General features: G+C 41.6%; 1 protein-coding gene across 6 annotated transcripts in view; it reads left to right on the top strand.

Moving 5' to 3' along the window:
* Window positions 1-18078, top strand: part of TMC1 (transmembrane channel like 1) — a 385033-nt gene that overhangs the window by 356439 nt on the left and 10516 nt on the right. For 4 of the 6 annotated variants that reach the window (XM_044265894.1, XM_044265893.1, XM_044265895.1 and 1 more), the window contains 2 exons: window positions 106-234; window positions 10461-10528. In XM_044265894.1, coding sequence (XP_044121829.1) covers window positions 106-234; window positions 10461-10528 — 197 coding nt within the window. Of the gene's footprint in view, window positions 1-105; window positions 235-10460; window positions 10529-15695; window positions 16103-18078 lie in introns of those variants that run through there. The other 2 variants (XM_044265898.1, XM_044265896.1) reach the window with 2 other exon arrangements.

Below are 18078 nucleotides of genomic sequence, written 5' to 3'. Positions count from 1 at the left end.
AGTTTCTAAGCTAATACTATGCAGAAGCATAACAAACTTGAGGCCAACACTAGGGCCGTTTGAATGGAGAGATACCCTTTTTTAATCTGGATAATATCTCGACAGGAATTTGTGCGGCTGACCGTTTCTGATGTTCTGACCACTTACGTCACGATCCTCATTGGGGACTTTCTCCGGGCATGTTTTGTGAGGTTTTGCAATTATTGCTGGTGCTGGGATTTGGAATATGGATATGTAAGTATCATGTTCATTTTTCTCTTGTCCGATTATTCCTTTGTGGTCTATCATTTGCACACGCTATGCCAGAAGAAGAATTTAGGAGGTGGGACCATGTGGTAGATGTTAGGAAGTGAAGACCTGTGGGTATAGTTTTAATTCAGAAGGGCGTCAGACGGGAGCATCATGGTTTATGATATTCTAGTAAAGTGAGCACGGATGGCTAAAGCAGTGAATGTCAACCTATCCAAGAACATGGTGAACTCAGTCTGGGACCCATAGCCAGCACCCTCCCCATGGAGCTCGCTGACATTTCTAGAAGCCAGGCAAAATGGGTAATATCAACTTTGAATTCTACTGAACAGGCTCCTAGACAGTTACTGTGCAGTGCAGTGGGTGATAAATGGATCCAGTAAATATGGTGCTTGTAGCATAAAGCTCCCAGGCCAGTAAGAGCTCAGCAGAGACACAAGTAGGGAGCTGTCCAGGTTCTGAGGTGGTCCCAGGGTGCTGATAGGTGTCTGGCAAGTGGTGGACCTGAATTCTGGCAAGTTGACGTCCTTCCAGCACCACAGTAAGAACCCAGGTTTCTCTGAACCCCACTGATGTTGACTCCATGCCCAGTTCACCCTCGGCGTGCAAGCCCCCCTCCCAACCTGCGACCCCCATAAAGTTCAGGGAGGCAACAGAGCACACATCACTCTGCAGTTTCCCACATTGCCAGGGGACCATGGTCCCTCTTTTGCAACTCTTAACAGTCATCTTGGGAACTATGACCTGAAGTGTTGACTATAATCATGTGCTCAAAATCCTCCAGTGGCTAATAAGTACTTAGAATGAATCCCAAATCTCTTTTTAAGGCCTTTGATGTCTTACAGGATCTGTTTGTTTGTTTGTTTGTTTCCTCTTTCTTTCTTTCTGAGCTCTTCTACTAGTGTTGTTCTTGTTTTGTAAAGTCCCTAAATGTTGGAATTCTTTCTTATGCTCAAACACAAGATGACCCTTGCATTGTCTCTAGCTGTTTTCCCCTATAGGGTTGCAGGTTCCTACAATTGGGCTTGGCTGATGCCTTCTCGTCATTAAGGTCTCCAGTAATATGTCACCATCTTTGAGCTCTTCTCCAACCTTCCCATCTAATGTAGCCTACCAGACTCTACTTCAACGTCCTGCTTGATTTTCTTCATACGATGTGTAACTCTGACATTTCCTTTCAAAAGCCTACTTATAATCCGTCTCCCTCTGTTAGAGTGAAAGCCCTATGAAAACAGAAGCCTTGACCTCTATGCCTAGGACAGTGCTTGTCACTCGGTGGGCATCATATGTTGACTGTCTGCTTCTGTAAGCCTCTACATTCTAGTGCTATTCAGGCAACGCCATCTGTTGGCAGAATTCTGCCTGCTTCCAGGGATGTGTCCGTGGAGTCCATCCTGGTTCACTAATGTCAAGCCAATGATGTTTCTCTCCTCGCTAAGGAAGGGCTATCCTTTAGTGCCGATCTCGCCCCAGCCCTGTGCCAACCTCTCCCCAACCCCATACCCTCTTAGTCTCCAGACAAGTCCTATGCTCAGGACTGTTTTTTCAAGACACCAGGCGTGATCCGCAGGCTGGCCATCTGACTTTGAGATCCTACCTTTGATTAGGTCATCTCTGACATCCTCCCTGAAAGGGCCTGTGGGACGTGCCCAAAGTGGTTAGATAATGCTCTTTGGTGAGCGCCAGTGAGGTAATGCTATGGTTTCCCCTTCCCCGCTATGAGGTATTCAGCTGGCCGGGTTTCATTTCTATTTTCCTTGTCTGATTCAGCTCTTCCGAGGCAGACATAAAAATTGCCATTTCTTTCTGAGGCCCTTGCCTGGCTTACGCTTGCCTTTTATCCCTTACTGCTCTCTTCCTAAGTGCTAGAAAATTTTGCTTCAAATACCAAGTCAATAAAACATGACCTGGATGCATAAAAGCTGTAATTAAATGACTGTCATTTATTATTTATTGAGTGCTGACAGTGCTCTTGGGTTAGTACAAAGTACAGGGGGAAAAAAAAGACAACTTCCCGTTTTAGGTCACAGAGAATTTTCTTCCATGTTACCTCTGGAAGGCTGTGCAGAGAGCAGCCCAGCATCTAAACAATTTAGAAACAGTAAAAGGTGGACGGGGGACCTTGGACGCGGATCCCGTCATCATTGACTCATCCTGTAGAGAACGGGCACAGCTGAGTCCCCAAGTGCGAATCAGAAGGAGCACAGCTCTGGGCCAGGTGATAAGGGGGTGCAGAGATGTAAAAGATGTCAGCCTAAGGAAAGGTTGCAAACTTGGCCTTGCCTCTGAGCTCATATTTTAAAACTAGAGGTTTTATGTATAAAAAAGATAGGGATTTCTTGCTTTTCTTGACATATCGGAAGGGCTGGCAACATTCGATCCAATTCCCACTGGGGAGAAATGGGCTGGAGTGAGAAACCCCTGCCCAGTACAGCTGGAATATCCATCCACTAGTTCTCACAGGCTTTACTGACCTTTAATCCTGCACGCTGTCTCCTGATCAATACAGAGCAGAAAGTGTAAGTGCTCTAGGAGAAACCAATGGCGACGTGACTTTGTGGGTGGAGGGAGGGCGAGAGATGGGAAGAAAGTAGGGGGAGAGAGAAAGAAAGAGAGATATCAGAAATGCCAAGAGGCACTCGAGCCAGCTGGGAAAGGATCAGAATTTCAAAGACCCAGTGGAAGCAAGGGTTCTCGGTGGAGGAACCAATGTAAGACAGGGCCCTGCAGGTATGGGCCAAGTATGGGCAGGGGAGATGCAGAATTCTCAGCTGGGGCTGTTACAGAGGAGAAGAGGCAATGAGAATGTGTCTCTGATATTCTCCGAGATATCCTAATTGAAAATATGAGTCCAGAAAGTACCTATCATAGAGTAAAGGAGAACCTGAGATGGGCAGAGATACTTTGGAGATGCCTTTTAGGTCATAGAGAAAAATGTGTCCATTTCCACTATGAAAAGATTTTTTTTCCGAGTTCCCCAGATAGTACCAGTTCATCATAAGAAATCCAGAAAATCCAGTGTAAGTTAAATATGAAAATAAAAATCACAGGTAATCCCACCATTTATGGGATTACTTACTTGGATTATTTGAATCGGATAGTATTACTGTTTATATGTAAATAAACAAGTATGATAGATTTTTATAAATACACATTTTTATAAAATTATTAAAAAGTATATATTTAATCACTGGTTACCTGTTTTTTTTTTTAACCTGTGACCATTTCCCTAGGTTAACTATTTTTTAAAAATAATTTATTTTATTTTTTTAAGATTTTACTTATTTGACAGAGAAAGAGCAGGAGTAGGGGAAGGGACAGAGGAAGAGGGAGAAGCAGATTCCCCACCGACCAGGGAGCCTGACTTGGGGCTCGATTCGAGGACCCTGAGATCATGACCTGAACCAAAGGCAGACCCTTAACCAACAGAGTCACCCAGGCACCTCATTAACTGTTCTTTTATGACTGTTTTAAATGACTGTGATATTCTGTAAATGAACAAATTATAATTAATTTTTTATTGGCTGTCAGTAAAACTTTATCTAATTTTTAATTATTATAGTAAATATTGCGGTTACATTTATTTATAACCATGTAGTTAAATATCTTCACAGATAAACCATAGTGACATGCACAGATAATAATCTTTATAACCTTATGAGAAATTTCTCTTAAGTTGAATTGCCCATTCCTAGAGAATATACCTTTTTAAAAAATCCATTCACTTTTCTTAGAACAACTTCCATAAAAACTAAACTCTGCAGACTCCAGCATCAGATTTAGCGATCCGTGGAATGTTAACGTTGAGTGGAATTTTGACATAATCAATCAGGCACACTTTATTTCACATCTGAAAAATAAAGGACTCATGAATTGAAGTGAGTTGCCTCTGTTCGTGTCACCAGAGGATAAACAAGGGCAATGACGTGTTCTTCTGGACATAGCCATTACGTTAAATATGCTGCATTATATACTGGTTGTATCAAAGTACATTACATTAGAAGTGACCCTGTAGGTTTTTTCCAGCTAGAAATTTATGGCTAAGGTATTATCACAACAAACATATAAAGAGGGACTGAGGTGGGGAAATTACTGGCCAGCAGCATGTGTTGGACCAGTAATGTAAGTTAATCTTTTCCTAAGGCTTCTCCAAGCATAGTAGACAGTTCGCAGTGTTTCTGAAGTGTTCACTGACTCATCGGGAGTGGAATGGCTTCTTCCAGGAGAGATTTTAACCACCCAGATACAGCATAACTGCCCTAAAGTATCTCATAAACTCTGAGTTTCCTGCAGTAGCTCAACATGCCCTTACTTACAGCCTACTTTGTGTTGACACTATCTTTGCTCTTTACCAATAAAATAGGTAACAGGGATCAAGGAAGAAATGGAATTGAATACATAGCATGGAATTAGACTATGTTCAACCAAATTAAAATGTCAGCATCTTTTTTTTTTTAAGATTTTATTTATTTATTTGACAGAGAGAGATCACAAATAGGCAGAGAGGCAGGCAGAGAGAAGGGGAGAGGCAGGTTCCCCGCCGAGCAGAGAGCCCGATATGGGGCTTGATCCCAGAACCCTGGGATCATGACCTGAGCCGAAGGCAGAGGCTTTAACCCACTGAGCCACCCAGGTGCCCCAAAATGTCAACATCTTGTTTAAAGTTACATTTTAAAGGTGGTCCTTTTGAAATTTATATATATGGAAAATATAAGAGATTTCCCTGTGCTCTAATGAAGGGGCTCAAAATTATCCATAAATAAGAGGCATATGACTTGACAGATCACAAGAGTAGATATGATATGATATGATATGATATTTTAATGTAATGTTTATTTTATGTCAGTGATGGAGCTAAGACTCAAACTCATGTCTAAGTGACTTCAAAGCCATCAACCAGATTCCCGTCATGTTGAATTTTCACTATAATGCTTAACCCTAGAAATTCCAAGTACTCTGTCAAATCATGACTAATTCATGAGCCAGTCTATGGCATTTGGAACTCAGATCACTCCCTAGATTAGACAGGTCACTTACAATAGAATGTCGTTACAGGAGGGGCTGTGATACAGCATTAGAAATAAATGGTAGTTCGCCAGCTGGGAATGAGATATTATTTAGCATTCCAGGAAGATGCCATGCTAAAGGGTCAGTGAGAAGTCTTGAGTAGCCTGTGAAGGGTTGACAACCTGAAGAAAGGGACAGCACAGTCTGGATTTGGAGTTTCCACTTGAGTATTTGTCAGAGTCTGTCTGCAGGCAGCCTGGGGTCCCAGAGTCATCCTCGTGGATGAGGCTAGGATTTGACCTAGTCAGTGGTTCTCAAATTAGAGGGGATACCAGAATCCCCTGAAGGCGTGTGAAAACAGAGTTTCTGATTCCATAGCAGCTGGGGCAGCTCGCAGGGAATTTACTTTTCTAACAAGTTCTCAGGTGGTGTTGCTCCTTCTGGTCTGGGGACCACTTGAGAACCATTGACCCAGAGTCATTTCAGGTGTGGGAAGCGAGATTTGTACATCAGAAAGGACGTTGCAATGACAGAATTCTCTCTCAGATAATGTCACAATATCCATAGGTTAATGATCTTTCCCAAATAACGAAACTTGCCAAGAGCAGATGGGTTTTCCTGGGCATTTCAGTCCCGCAACGACTTTCTGTCTTCCCTGTGGGTAGATTGACTGACTCTTACCCACTACAAACCAAAGTCCAGAAGTAAAACAAGATAATTTTCAATCCCTTGACTATCATAAAGTTGTTACAGGCCTCAACCTATATCCAAATGGGATCTTTTTTGCTGGTGCCAAGAAAGATTATTAGGGGTGACGACCCTTAGTAACTTTGCTATATGCATCCCATTTGAATCATTGCATTTCTCGGTTTTCAAGAAAACCTGTTTTTTCCCAAGCCTCACTTACCTTTAAGCTTTTTTATGTTTTAGAGGCAATCAAACAAACGTACTACAAAATGATTTACACTTACATTATTAAAGCATTGCTTTTGAAACAAAAATATTATATAATCTCATATGATTTTACTAAACCCATCTCTAAAAGAATGAGCATTGAATTTTTTTTTAACTTTTTAAAAAGATTTTATTTATTTATTTGACAGAAAGAGAGAGCGAGAGCACCAGTAAGCAGAGCGGCAGGCAGAGGGAGAGAGAGAAACAGGCCCTCTGCTGAGCAGGGAGCCTGATGCGGGGCTCAATCCCAAGACACTGGAATCATGACCTGAGCTGAAGGCAGACGCTTAACGAACTGAGCCACCCACGCGCCCCTGAACATTGAATTTTATAGTGTGTATCTGTGCGTGTGTGTGTTTGCCTACTTCTGTTTTATTTTTAGAGGGAGATTTTCTGAGTTTAACTCGTACAGTATTCAATTGCATTTTCCAGATGTTTACAGAGAAGCAATTCTTTAATAACTAGGTCTAATTTTTCAGTCAATTAGAGATTTTAGATTTGAAAAGGATCTTAGAAATGATCTAGTTCAGAAGTCAGAAGACTTTCTATGTAAAGGGCTGGATGGTAAGCAGTTTCACATCTGCAGGTGTGATGTTACGATACAATAAGGAATATATTTTGGTCTCCATTTCCAGCTCCCGGCCAGAGCTCCTAAACCTTATTATAACTCCCTAAGCAATATAAGTGCTAGGATCATCCTTCGTTCCAATATTTGGTCTTTGACCCTGGTTCCTGGTACAGAGCCCCAACATTCCTTGGGTTTTCCTGGGTGATAGGGGCATTGCTTATTCTGATAAGGCAATTCTAATGAGGTGGCTTCCGGATGGCTTCAGGATGGGGGAAGGTCACCAGAAAGGGCACGCCGTGATCAGAAGCTTGAAACTTTCAGCCCTATTCCCCCATCCTCCAGGGAGGGGAGAGGGGCCAGAGACCAAGTTAATAGTTGGTCATACTTACTGATGAAGTCTCTATAATGCTCCTTGACCTACAGGGTTTGGAGAGCTGCCAAGTCCCTGAACATGTTGAGGTGCTTGGAGGGTGGTGTGCTGAGAAAGAACATGGAAAAGGTCTTTTCCTCATACCTTGCCCTGTGCATCTCTTCCATCTGTCTAATCCTACCTTGCAACTTTAAAAAAAAAAAAAAACCATAAATAGCCTAGTAAATCAACTGTTTTTCTGGAGTTCTGTGAGCCATTCTAGCAGATTATCAAACTTCTAGATGGAGGTAGAGAATTCTCTGTTGTATAGTCCATCACTCAGCGTAGGTGACACGCCGAACTTGTGATTGGTATCTAAAGTGGGGCAATCTTGTGGGACTGAGTCCTGGACAGTCAGGATCAGAACTGAGTGAAATGGTAGGGCATCTACTTAGGTCCACAGAGAACTGGGGCATTGTTTGGAATGGTGGTAAACCCCACATGTCTGTGTTAGAAGTACTGTGGGTAGAGTATAGGGAAAAAGGAGTTTGCATTCAGCAGGCCATGTGGTCTCTGTGCCAACCATTAAACTTCCCCATTTTAGTGCCAGACACAGAGAATACACAAACAAATAAATAAAGCTGTATTCTAATAAATCTTTATTTACAAAAGCAGCTGGTGGCCCAGATTTGTCTCATGGACCATAATGTGATAACCATTGACCTTGTTCATTTCCTCAGTTTATCTGTGAGGAAACTGAGGCCTGACAAGATAAGCAACTGACCTAGCTCACCTAACCGGGACATGGCAAGGCAAAGTCTAATATTGAGGTGTCAATGCCAGACGTGTGTCTGGACCACAAACCCATGTGGCACACCAGGGATGCCCTGTACCCACGTTCTGCATCTGGTCCAGTTGTGCATCAAAAATTATATTCCCGGGGCACCTGGGTGGCTCAGTCAGTTGAGGGTCTGCCTTCAGCGCAGGTCATGATCCTGGGTCCTGGGATCAAGTCCCGCATCCGGCTCTTTGCTGTGGGGAGCCTGCTTCTCCCTTTGCCTGCCACTCCCCCTGCTTCTGCTCATACGCGTGCTCTCTCTCTGACAAACAAGTAAATGAAATCATTTATTTTATGAATAGTGCATGAAAATGAATTTTATGCATTTCTTCATTTATTTTATTCATTCATTTATAAATCATTTATTATATTCCTTCGGCTGCCCCTGCTGCAAACACAGTATAAGAACAAGGGTTCCTAGTGTGTCTTTGGTGTTTTCCTCATCACTTAGCTATAAAAATATCTCAAATGGCCTTAAGAAGCTTATATGTTTGTGAAAGTAAAGAAAATACACTTCTAAAAGGTTGAATTTTTAAAATTTTACATAGGCTGGTGGGTTAAATGATGGTACCATTCCTAAAAGGCCAAAGATGAAGGATTGACTCTTGGTCTGACACAGAAAAGAGCTAGTCCAAGACCACAGATGGCACAGGCCACCCGACCGAGTGTTTGTCATATGTGTTCTGTGAGCTCACAAGGCTTCGGGGGAAAAGAAGAGGGGGTCCGGAGCAAAGCCCTCCTGTGGCCGGAGGGACTCCAAATTAACGTTTCTGAAGATTAGAAGCAGTCTCTCATCTCATCGATTTATCTTGTTATTTAAGCATTCTTGCTGCTTAACGCCCTGAATCTTTTACAAGGCACATGACCCATATCCTTTCCCAAAGTATCGCTGCCTTTTGGGAAAATGATCAACTTTGGGGCCTGACTTCAAGAACTCTTGAGGCAAAGAATCCAAGAGCTGCAAAGGTTTTATCAGGTTTCCAAACCAGAGAACTATTCCATTTTCTTACACCTGTTTTTTTGGGGGCACTTCTTGGGTTTGAGCGCAGCAACGCTCAGGTCATCTCGCTGTGTTTGTCTAGCTGTGAGCATGTGTGCATGTGCTGCGCGGGGGGTGTGTTGGGAGGGGGTTTCTGAGGATCCGTATGGTCTGAAGCCACACCTGCGGATTTCAGGATCTGGAACAGGATTAGGCACCTGCCCCTCTTTTCATGGTTTTGCTGTGCTCTGTCTTCATTTTTCACGTTTCTTCTTTTTTCTCGTGACCTACAAGTTAGTCAGTTTTCCTGACGGACTGTTCTCTATCTCCATTTAAACAGGAGCCAATTCCATTTGGTTGCTAAGTAGCATTACTCCCACTGATAGAAGCTTTCCTTCTAGGCAGCTTGATGTGTCACCAGGATGTCTTTGGACAGACCACCCTGGGACAGATGCCCACCTCCGTTCCTACCGGGGGCCCCTCTGACCCCCAAAAGAGGCTCATGTTGCTGCCCTAAGTGGGAGGGTATTATCTAGTTGAATAACTTCTCAAACTTGTACTGTATTTCTCTCTATTTATTTTATTGTAAAAGAAATTCACATTTTTTGGAAAAATATTTTAAAATATGCAAACTTAAGGAAGAAAACAAAAGTCATTATCCATCACCTACCTATAACACCTATTAATTGTTGGTCATTTTCAAGTCTTTTCCTTATGCATAATTTCATATTCCATTGATAAAAATAATAACTGTCTAACTTTATGTATTTGTTGTTTAACATTAAGTTCTAGTTTTCCCAGTGTGTGTAAATACTCTTCAAACAGTGATTGTAATTAGGTGCAGTATAGATTACAGTGTAGATACACTATATTTACTTAACCAATAGTGGACATTTAGGGGGTTTCATCTCTGCTAAAATTTGTCAGCATTTAAGGTCAATTTGTTAAAACAAATTCTAACCCTGTAGACTTACAGGGTTTAAAAGAATGAGATTTTTAGAGGTGGCTGGGTGGGTCAGTGGGTTAAGCCTCTGCCTTCGGCTCAGGTCTTGATCTCAGGGTCCTGGGATTGAGCCCCGCATTAGGCTCTCTGTTCAGTGGGGAGCCTGCTTCCCCCCACCCCCCGCCCTGCCTGACTCTCTGCCCACTTGTGATCTCTGTCTGTCAAATTTAAAAAAAAAAAAAGATTTTTAATCTATATACTCAAATGGTTTCTAATCTATAGAGTCAAATGGTTGCTTCAACTTTCACTTTCCCCAGCCATGTAAGGAGAGCCCGCTAGTCTACACTTTCACAACATTGAATGACTGCTTTAAAAAATGAGGTTTGCTATGTTAGAAAGCGTGCTTTATTTGTTTATTTATTGCTAAATATTTATTATATCAGTTACTCTGCTATTGTTGCTGCATGGAAGCAGTTGAGAGCCCAGGCATACGTAGGCAGGAAGATGAAACCCTTGGCTTTCAATTTTCACCAGTTGATATGCTAATCCAGTGAATATCTGTGTCTCCTGTAGCCTTCCTACACTGAATTTGACATCAGCGGCAATGTCCTCGCTCTGATCTTCAACCAAGGCATGATCTGGTAGGTCAGCTATTGGACAGTGTTAGCACTCGTAGAAAAGCCTCAAAGATCATTATTGCGTAAGGCACTGTAGCCTGGTGTCAGAGAAGTCCTCAGTCTGGGTCTAACTCAACAGCTGCCTTTGCAAAGTGGATTGCTAGGAAAAGCTAGTGTGTGTCTGTGTATGTGTGTATTTCTAAATATATAATATATATTTATGAATAGAATATAATATAAATATTATATATAATGGATGTGCTATATTATATATATCATAGAGCATATAGTATATATAGTATATATGTTACATATATGTTGCATATATGTATATATGTCTTGGAATATATAGAATATATTGTATATTATATGTATTATATATAATATAGAAAAATACAAAATATGTATATATATTTTTTCATATCTTAACTCTTGATCCTCAAAGGCACCTGCCTGTTTTGCAGAGCATTTCTTTATCAAATACTGAGAGTCTGTTTCTGCTTTGTAGATTATTTGAAGGCTTTTTCTGCTTTTATATCGTCTGACACCAGGGTCTAACCGTGAAACATTAATGATCCCATAACCGCATGTTAAGGATGAAACAAATTAATGGAAGGCTCTTCTGAGAAACTGATTTTGTTTTGTCATTATTGAGTATATTTAGAATACAACTCGTTGCTACTTTTAAAAAATACTATCTTACCAAATCCAGTAGTTCGTGGAGATGAAACACATCTTTTAGGAAGGTCAAGCTAAAAATACGATCTTTATTTTGTAACTTGTTTCACAGGCCATTTGCACGTCAGAATTATGTCTTTTGATGTACAAAGGACTGTCATATCTTTTATTAAATGAAAGCATTCTCACTGTCAGCCTTGACAGGTTAAGATGAGCGGATACAGTAGAATTGTTTTGGAGTTTAAAAATTGAATCACAGTATGGGACTCATCTGGGGACCACGTGGTCTTGGAAATCTGTCACTCTTAACTAAGAGCACCCAACCCACAGACAGTTACACTGGAGCTTCTTTAATCCTACTTACACGTTTAATATCACAGTGTGCCATTGACCACACCATTGTCCCATGTACAAGGACCAATAACTATACAAGTTTTGCACAAGCTTCATATATTACTGAAATCCTTCAGTTGTAGCTGGATTGAATCATTAAACATTGCAAGACTTCCATTCTCCAAGCAGGGAGGAAAGTCAAGGTGGCCTAAACTAGGACCACTGGCAGAGAGCGTAAAGGGAGCAGCTTCTGTAAGTTCTGCATCTTTCCTTTTCTGGAGGGGATTATGCAGTTACAGCAGAAAAATGGCTAACATGACACCTGGAACAATGAGAAACTGTCACCTTGGATCAGTTTTTAAACTCCCTGGCTTTTACAGAGTGCCACAAATCCCTCAGACCTGGCAGGTGCCATTTGTGTAGACATCTGCTGCATGTCTGTTTCTCTCACTAAGACAACAGATTGGCCTAGCAATTTATTTTCATGATCAGAAAAGCTGTTGTGCTGGCTGTCCGGATGAGTTTCACTTACAATTTTGTAGCTCTGTGGTCCACTGTTGTTGATGTTGAGATTCTTAAATATCTACAGACCCTCCCCCATTTTCTCATGGGCAGACCCATTATTGAAATCTCTCCACTGTCACTACACTATCCCTTTCTATGTATTCATTCTTTAGGTATTGGTCAAGTCTTGCTTCTTGCTAGTCTGAAGAAGACATTAGAAAGTGATGGTGTTTTTTTGAGTGTACAGAGATCATCATACACTTACCAGAGTTTCAGAAGCAAAAGAACTATGATTTGGACCTTTGGGTCCACCCTTGGTACAGATGGTCTTTTCTCATCTCTCAGGAAGCTAGTGAAGGATAGGGATGTGGTGGGCGAAGTGTGGAGAGTGTGTGTTCTAAGTGCCGTAGGGTCCCCTGTACCAGGGGACTGAAGCCTGGCAAGCTACTGTTCTACATAGTATGAGGAACCGATACTTGAGTTTGGCCGTACAGAAACACTCAATTCCCTTGGTTTGTGACTGGAGACATTGAGCTGTTGCTTTGTGAGTTTCTAATTAATGGAGGTTATTTACACTGATGCTATCAAAGTGAAACTTTATAGGTAAAATCCTTTTTGTCATGAAATGGGCTGAAAGGACCAGTGAACCTTCATAGGACACACTTAATTTAAAAATGGGCAGCATAGGTTTTTGCAACCCTATTTTAAAATGATGAACACATATCCTTTCTCCCTCGTAGGAGGGTGCAGAGGCAGCAGAGAACACGGTGAAAGGGAAGATGGGTTGGACGTTGCTCCAGAACTGTCTCTCTGCGTACTCTTTCATTAGTGTTGTCACCTTCTACTACCTCATTTTCTTGGTTGATTAAATGTGAATAATTTACCTGACGTGTACCGTGTCACCGGAGTAATAAGGAGAGCTCAGTAAAAGAAGCTTTCATTTGCTTTGATCTTCTTGGAAGAAAAGCATTTTATAAAGCTGAGGTATTCCAGTGATCTTTAACTAACAGATGATGGGCTCAAGTCTGGGGAAGGGGCTTAGCGAGCCAAGCTGATTAGTGAGTCAAAGAGGATGGGCAGGAGGGTGCAGGTATCAGGGTGCTGTTTTTCTAGTTTATGGTTCTTGAGCCATTTCTTCAATATTTATTTTGAAAATCTGAACTTTATTTGTAGATGCACGTATACAGGTGTGTGCGTGTGCATGTATCCAGGTGAAGAAAGCAGGTACCCATAGAGGTACAAATAGATGCGGCTTTAGGTAAATCTGCCTCTTAAACGATGTACAGAATTGTGTCTGAGGATAAATTAGCTTATGCAGCAGTTCAGCAGAACCCCAAATCTCAGTGGCTTCCAAAGGGAAGCGTTTACTTCCTGTTTTCTCTACATGCCCAGTGTGGGTTGGTAGAGGGCTCTGCCCTTGCAAATTACTTTCACTGTGGATTCCTAGACTGGCAAAATCGGGTCCATCTGGAACATCACTGGTAAGGAGAGCAGAGAGATGAGAACAGAATCCACACAGGGCTTTTAGTGTCTCTAGTAGTGAGACGCCTCATTATAATTACCATTTCATTGGCCAAAACAAATCCCATGGCCAAGCCTGCCTTTTAGAAGGGAGCAAGTATAATGATTCACAAGCACCTCACATCACTAATACTGGCATTTGAGGATACAATGGAGCACTATGTAATTCTGGTCCCATTCTTGAAGCTTGAGGATCCTCTTGCTCTCCTATAATAAAGATACCCTGTGCTGTTCCAAAGTCTATCTTCTTACCTTTTTTTAATTCATAAATTTTCTATTTTAGAGCAGTGTTGGTTCACAGAAAAACTAAGTGGAGAGTACAGAGCGTTCCCATACATCCCCATCCCCCGATACGCACAGCCTCCCCTACTGTCGACTCCGCAGATCACAGTCGTACCCGTATTATAGCTGATGAACCTGCATGGCTAGATCAGCATCTGAAGTTTGTACCATTAAAAGAAAAAAAATCATTTAGCTTCCTTTAGAGTCTCTGGTCCATTCAGTATGTTTTTGTTTGTTTGTTTTTTAAAGATTTTGTTTATTTATTTGACAGAGATCACAAGTAGGCAGAGAGGCAGGTGGGGCGGGGTGGGGGGGAAGGCAGGCTCCCCGCTGAGCAGAGAGCCTGATGTGGGGCTCAATCCCAGGACCCTGAGATCATGAGCTGAAGGCAGAGACTTAACCCACTGAGTCACCCAGACACCCCATCCATTCAGTATGTTAAACTATCATTCAGATCTGTTGTATGAAATCCTACCAACAATACGATCTAAATTTCGGCAAGATTCCAATTTTTAATGAAATCGTTTAATGCTAGTTTGAATCATTTCAGTTACAGAAATAGCAGAAAACAATTTCTTCATCTAACTTACCCCCTGTCCCCTACCCATCCCCCCATATTTATACCAAATTTGCAATGGATTAGTTAAAGCAGCTACTCTACATATCCAGGAAATATAAAATGCTGAGCTTAACTAGAAGTGCCTAAGGCTTTATTACAGCTGGGACAGTTTGAAAGACAGGACTCTGCTTATTCTTCTAAAATAAGTGCACATCTATCCTCTTTTTGGTTTTGGACCAATGCTTTGCTATTAATATGGTTTTATGATGCTAATAGATTTTTCTCATCAAAGAAAATTCAAATTTATTTTGTTGAAATCACCAACTGAACCAGCAAGTAAAAGTGACCTCACTTGAATGCTTCCTATTTAAAAGTGGCATTTAAAGATAGTTTCTAAAAATCAGATGCACAAAGCAGTGAATTTCTAGGACAAAAATTCTTTCTGAAGTAAGAAAGTAAACAGATTAAATTAAATGAATGTGTTGAATTTTCATCTCAAACACATAAAGGTTCCTATAGACTATTAAGAAAACACTGTCTATTATTGGGCATAAATACATCAGCTCTAAAACACCATATTAGCTACATAACTAATAGAGAATAGAAAAAGATAAATTCATTTGAATTTTTTCTCTTCCATTAAGCAAAAATTAATTAGCTATAAGAAAAATAATCTAGATGTACAGTTTATTTGAATAGAATGAGTGCTTTCAGGGGCAGTTATATTAAAGAGAAGTTAAATTTCTGAATTTATTAATCAATGATTTGAGTATTAGAGGAAATCTGAGAAGTAGAAGAGAGAATTTAATACATGTGATACAGGGGCACCTGGGTGGCTCAGTGGGTTAAAGCCTCCACCTTCAGCTCAGGTCATGATCTCAGGGTCTTGGGATTGACCCCCACATTGGTCTCTCTGCACAGCAGGGAGCCTACTTACCTATCTCTCTGCCTGCCTCTTTGCCTACTTGTGATCTCTGTCAAATAAACAAAATCTTTTAAAAAAATAAAAATAAAAAAATACATGTGATACATTGTTTTCTCTGGTGTAGCTTAAGTTTATTAATGAGAGCAGATATCGTTAGTGAACGGCATAATTGCCATGCGAGAATCCCATAGGCAATTCCTGGATAATGGAGAGATGGTAAAATGTGCACAGAGATGGAAATTGACCAGTCAAGTTTATTGATGAAAGCGGGTTTGTGGGTCGGGCGCCGCGCTACGTTTAAACACGATGTGACGTGAGCAGGTGCTGTGTGACTCTGTTACGAACGAAGAGAAGACTGGGACTGAGCAGAGGCACGTTTGTCTTTCCAGGATGGGCTCCTTCTTCGCCCCCAGCCTCCCAGGCATCAATATCCTTCGACTCCACACATCCATGTACTTCCAGTGCTGGGCCGTGATGTGTTGCAACGTCCCTGAGGCCAGGGTCTTCAAAGCTTCCAGATCGAATAACTTCTACCTGGGCATGCTGCTGCTCATCCTCTTCCTGTCCACCATGCCCGTCCTGTACATGATCGTGTCGCTGCCGCCATCTTTTGACTGTGGCCCCTTCAGGTTCTGGCCTTTGAAAGTGCTGTTTTCTTCCAGGCGTGGAACTAGGAATAGTCTCTCTTATGAGTTTTGTTTCCCCCTGCCCCACCCCCTGCCCCGCCAACAGCGGGCATTTTGGTCTGTAGAAATGTGATTCTTTGGGCAGTCAGGCTCATGAGGTAACATGGAGATTCTTGGGCAAGTCCCTCGATTTTCTTACTTGGGAATCGTAAAAGGGAAGATGATTTGTGTGCACCCAGGCTCTACCTGGGTAAAATACGGACAATAAATCAGAGCCATAAGCTAAGAGCAGGGTTTGATGATTATGCTGGTGGGGATGTGAAAATGTTCCTGATGCTCGGCCAACGCGTCCAAAAATCAGAAGTTATCGCTAGGTCATGCCCAATAGGATGTAATTAATTAAAAGTAGATTATTGCACAAGCTATGTAGAAATGGGATCATTATTAGATAATTATGAATATTAAGTGGGTCCCACATTTTATAATCCATAATGCTACATGCCAGTAAAACATTGAGGATAATGTGCAGCACGTATAATCTCTCAAAATAACAAGAATAAATCGTTCACATCAGTAATGAAAAGACAGTAAGTCTCTCTGATCCAAACTGAAATGGACTTTTTCTCCAGTTCTCTATGACCAAGTTCTGGCTGTGACACTTATCGAGGAAACAAAGCCCCTGGGATCTGAGGAACTGAGATTTCATTCCCTAAATAGGGCCTTAGAAATGAACCTACCAAAAAAAAGGAAAGAAAGAAAGAAAGAAATGAATCTAGCATGGACGTCCCCCCCCCCGCCCCCCGCCGGATGGCTCAGTTGGTTAAGCGTCTGACTCTTGAATTTGGCTCAAGTAATCTTAGGGTGGTAAGATCGAGCTCTGCACTCCTGAGGCTCCACGCTGGGCGTAGAGCCTGCTTAAGATTCTTTCTCTCCCTCCTCTCCTCTGCCCTCTCTCTTAAAAAAAAAGAAATGAATTGAACCTACCACAAGTCCCCGCAGAGAATCTCTGCCGGTTGAGTCACTGGTCAGCATGCATTTGATTTCTTTCTCCTTCCCAAGTGAAAGAAACGTGAACGTGAAAAGCCATGTGGGTGACAAGCATGAGCCCATCTTGCTGTCAGATGCCAAGTTATTAAAGTCAAAATTGCATTGCTCACAGACTTAAGTATAAAGGCATTTTCACTCTAACAATAGTTTGAGGAGTTACTGCTTTACTGGGAAAAAAAAAAAGGAAATTGTTAAGCCAGCTGATAGGGCAGAAACTACTGGAGTTCTGTCATACTTAGGAAGGTAATGTTGACAAATCCTGATCAGTTCCGCCGCCCCCCCACCCTCCCCACCCTGGGCTGAAATAAATAGTGCAGACAGTGACATCTGGAGACTAAATATGAAATTGCAGTCTTGAAGCAGGAGCTTGGTCTTAATAAATGTCTAATGAATCTCTGGGTATAAAATTCACCAGATAAGCCGTTCAAAGACTTCCGTTACTTGCAAATTACCCATGCAAGAGAATATCCACGTGGAGTTTTAGATGTGCTTTTCGCTTTCTAGTGGCAAGTCGATCTTTCTCCGAAAAATCTATCGAACGAAGGGAAACCCCATGAGGTCCACATGGATGGCACAAGTACTTTCCTGTGAAAGATAGCCATTGAGCTAGACCTGTACCATGACCACACAGTTTTAGCCTTTTGAGCCTAACTCCTCTGCCTCTCTTTATATCACACACAGTTACTATGAACTTAATGAAAAAAAGATGAGATTGTATCTAAGGTGTACTCTCTGATTTTGATCAAGTGTTTTCCAATTGGCAAACTTAGGCAAAATTTCTGCGTATGTATCGAGATTCTGAGATCAAGAAAATTTTACATATTTTCAGTAGCATGTCAGGAAAGGGGTATTTCTATCTTACTTAAATAGTCTATTTCTCATGTCAGTTTCCTCATTTAGGAGCAAAAAAAAAAAAGGTATGCTTTGTTTCTTTGTTTGGACTTAAAGGTTTAAAAGGCTTGCTCTGCCCAGAAACTAGGAATGAGGTGAGAAAACATGCATTAATAGGAGCCTCACGGCTTGGCCATCCTAGGGATCCTGAGTTTGGGGTGGTTTGCTCAGCCTGTCTAGTCTGACCCTATGTGGCAGCTGGGTGGGC

The sequence above is a fragment of the Neovison vison genome, chromosome 9 (genome assembly GCF_020171115.1).
Source record: "Neovison vison isolate M4711 chromosome 9, ASM_NN_V1, whole genome shotgun sequence".
In the NCBI taxonomy this organism is placed as follows: Eukaryota; Metazoa; Chordata; class Mammalia; order Carnivora; family Mustelidae; genus Neogale; species Neogale vison.
The sequence above is the reverse complement of the archived record's forward strand: the minus strand, read 5'-3'. Positions and strand labels throughout refer to the sequence as shown.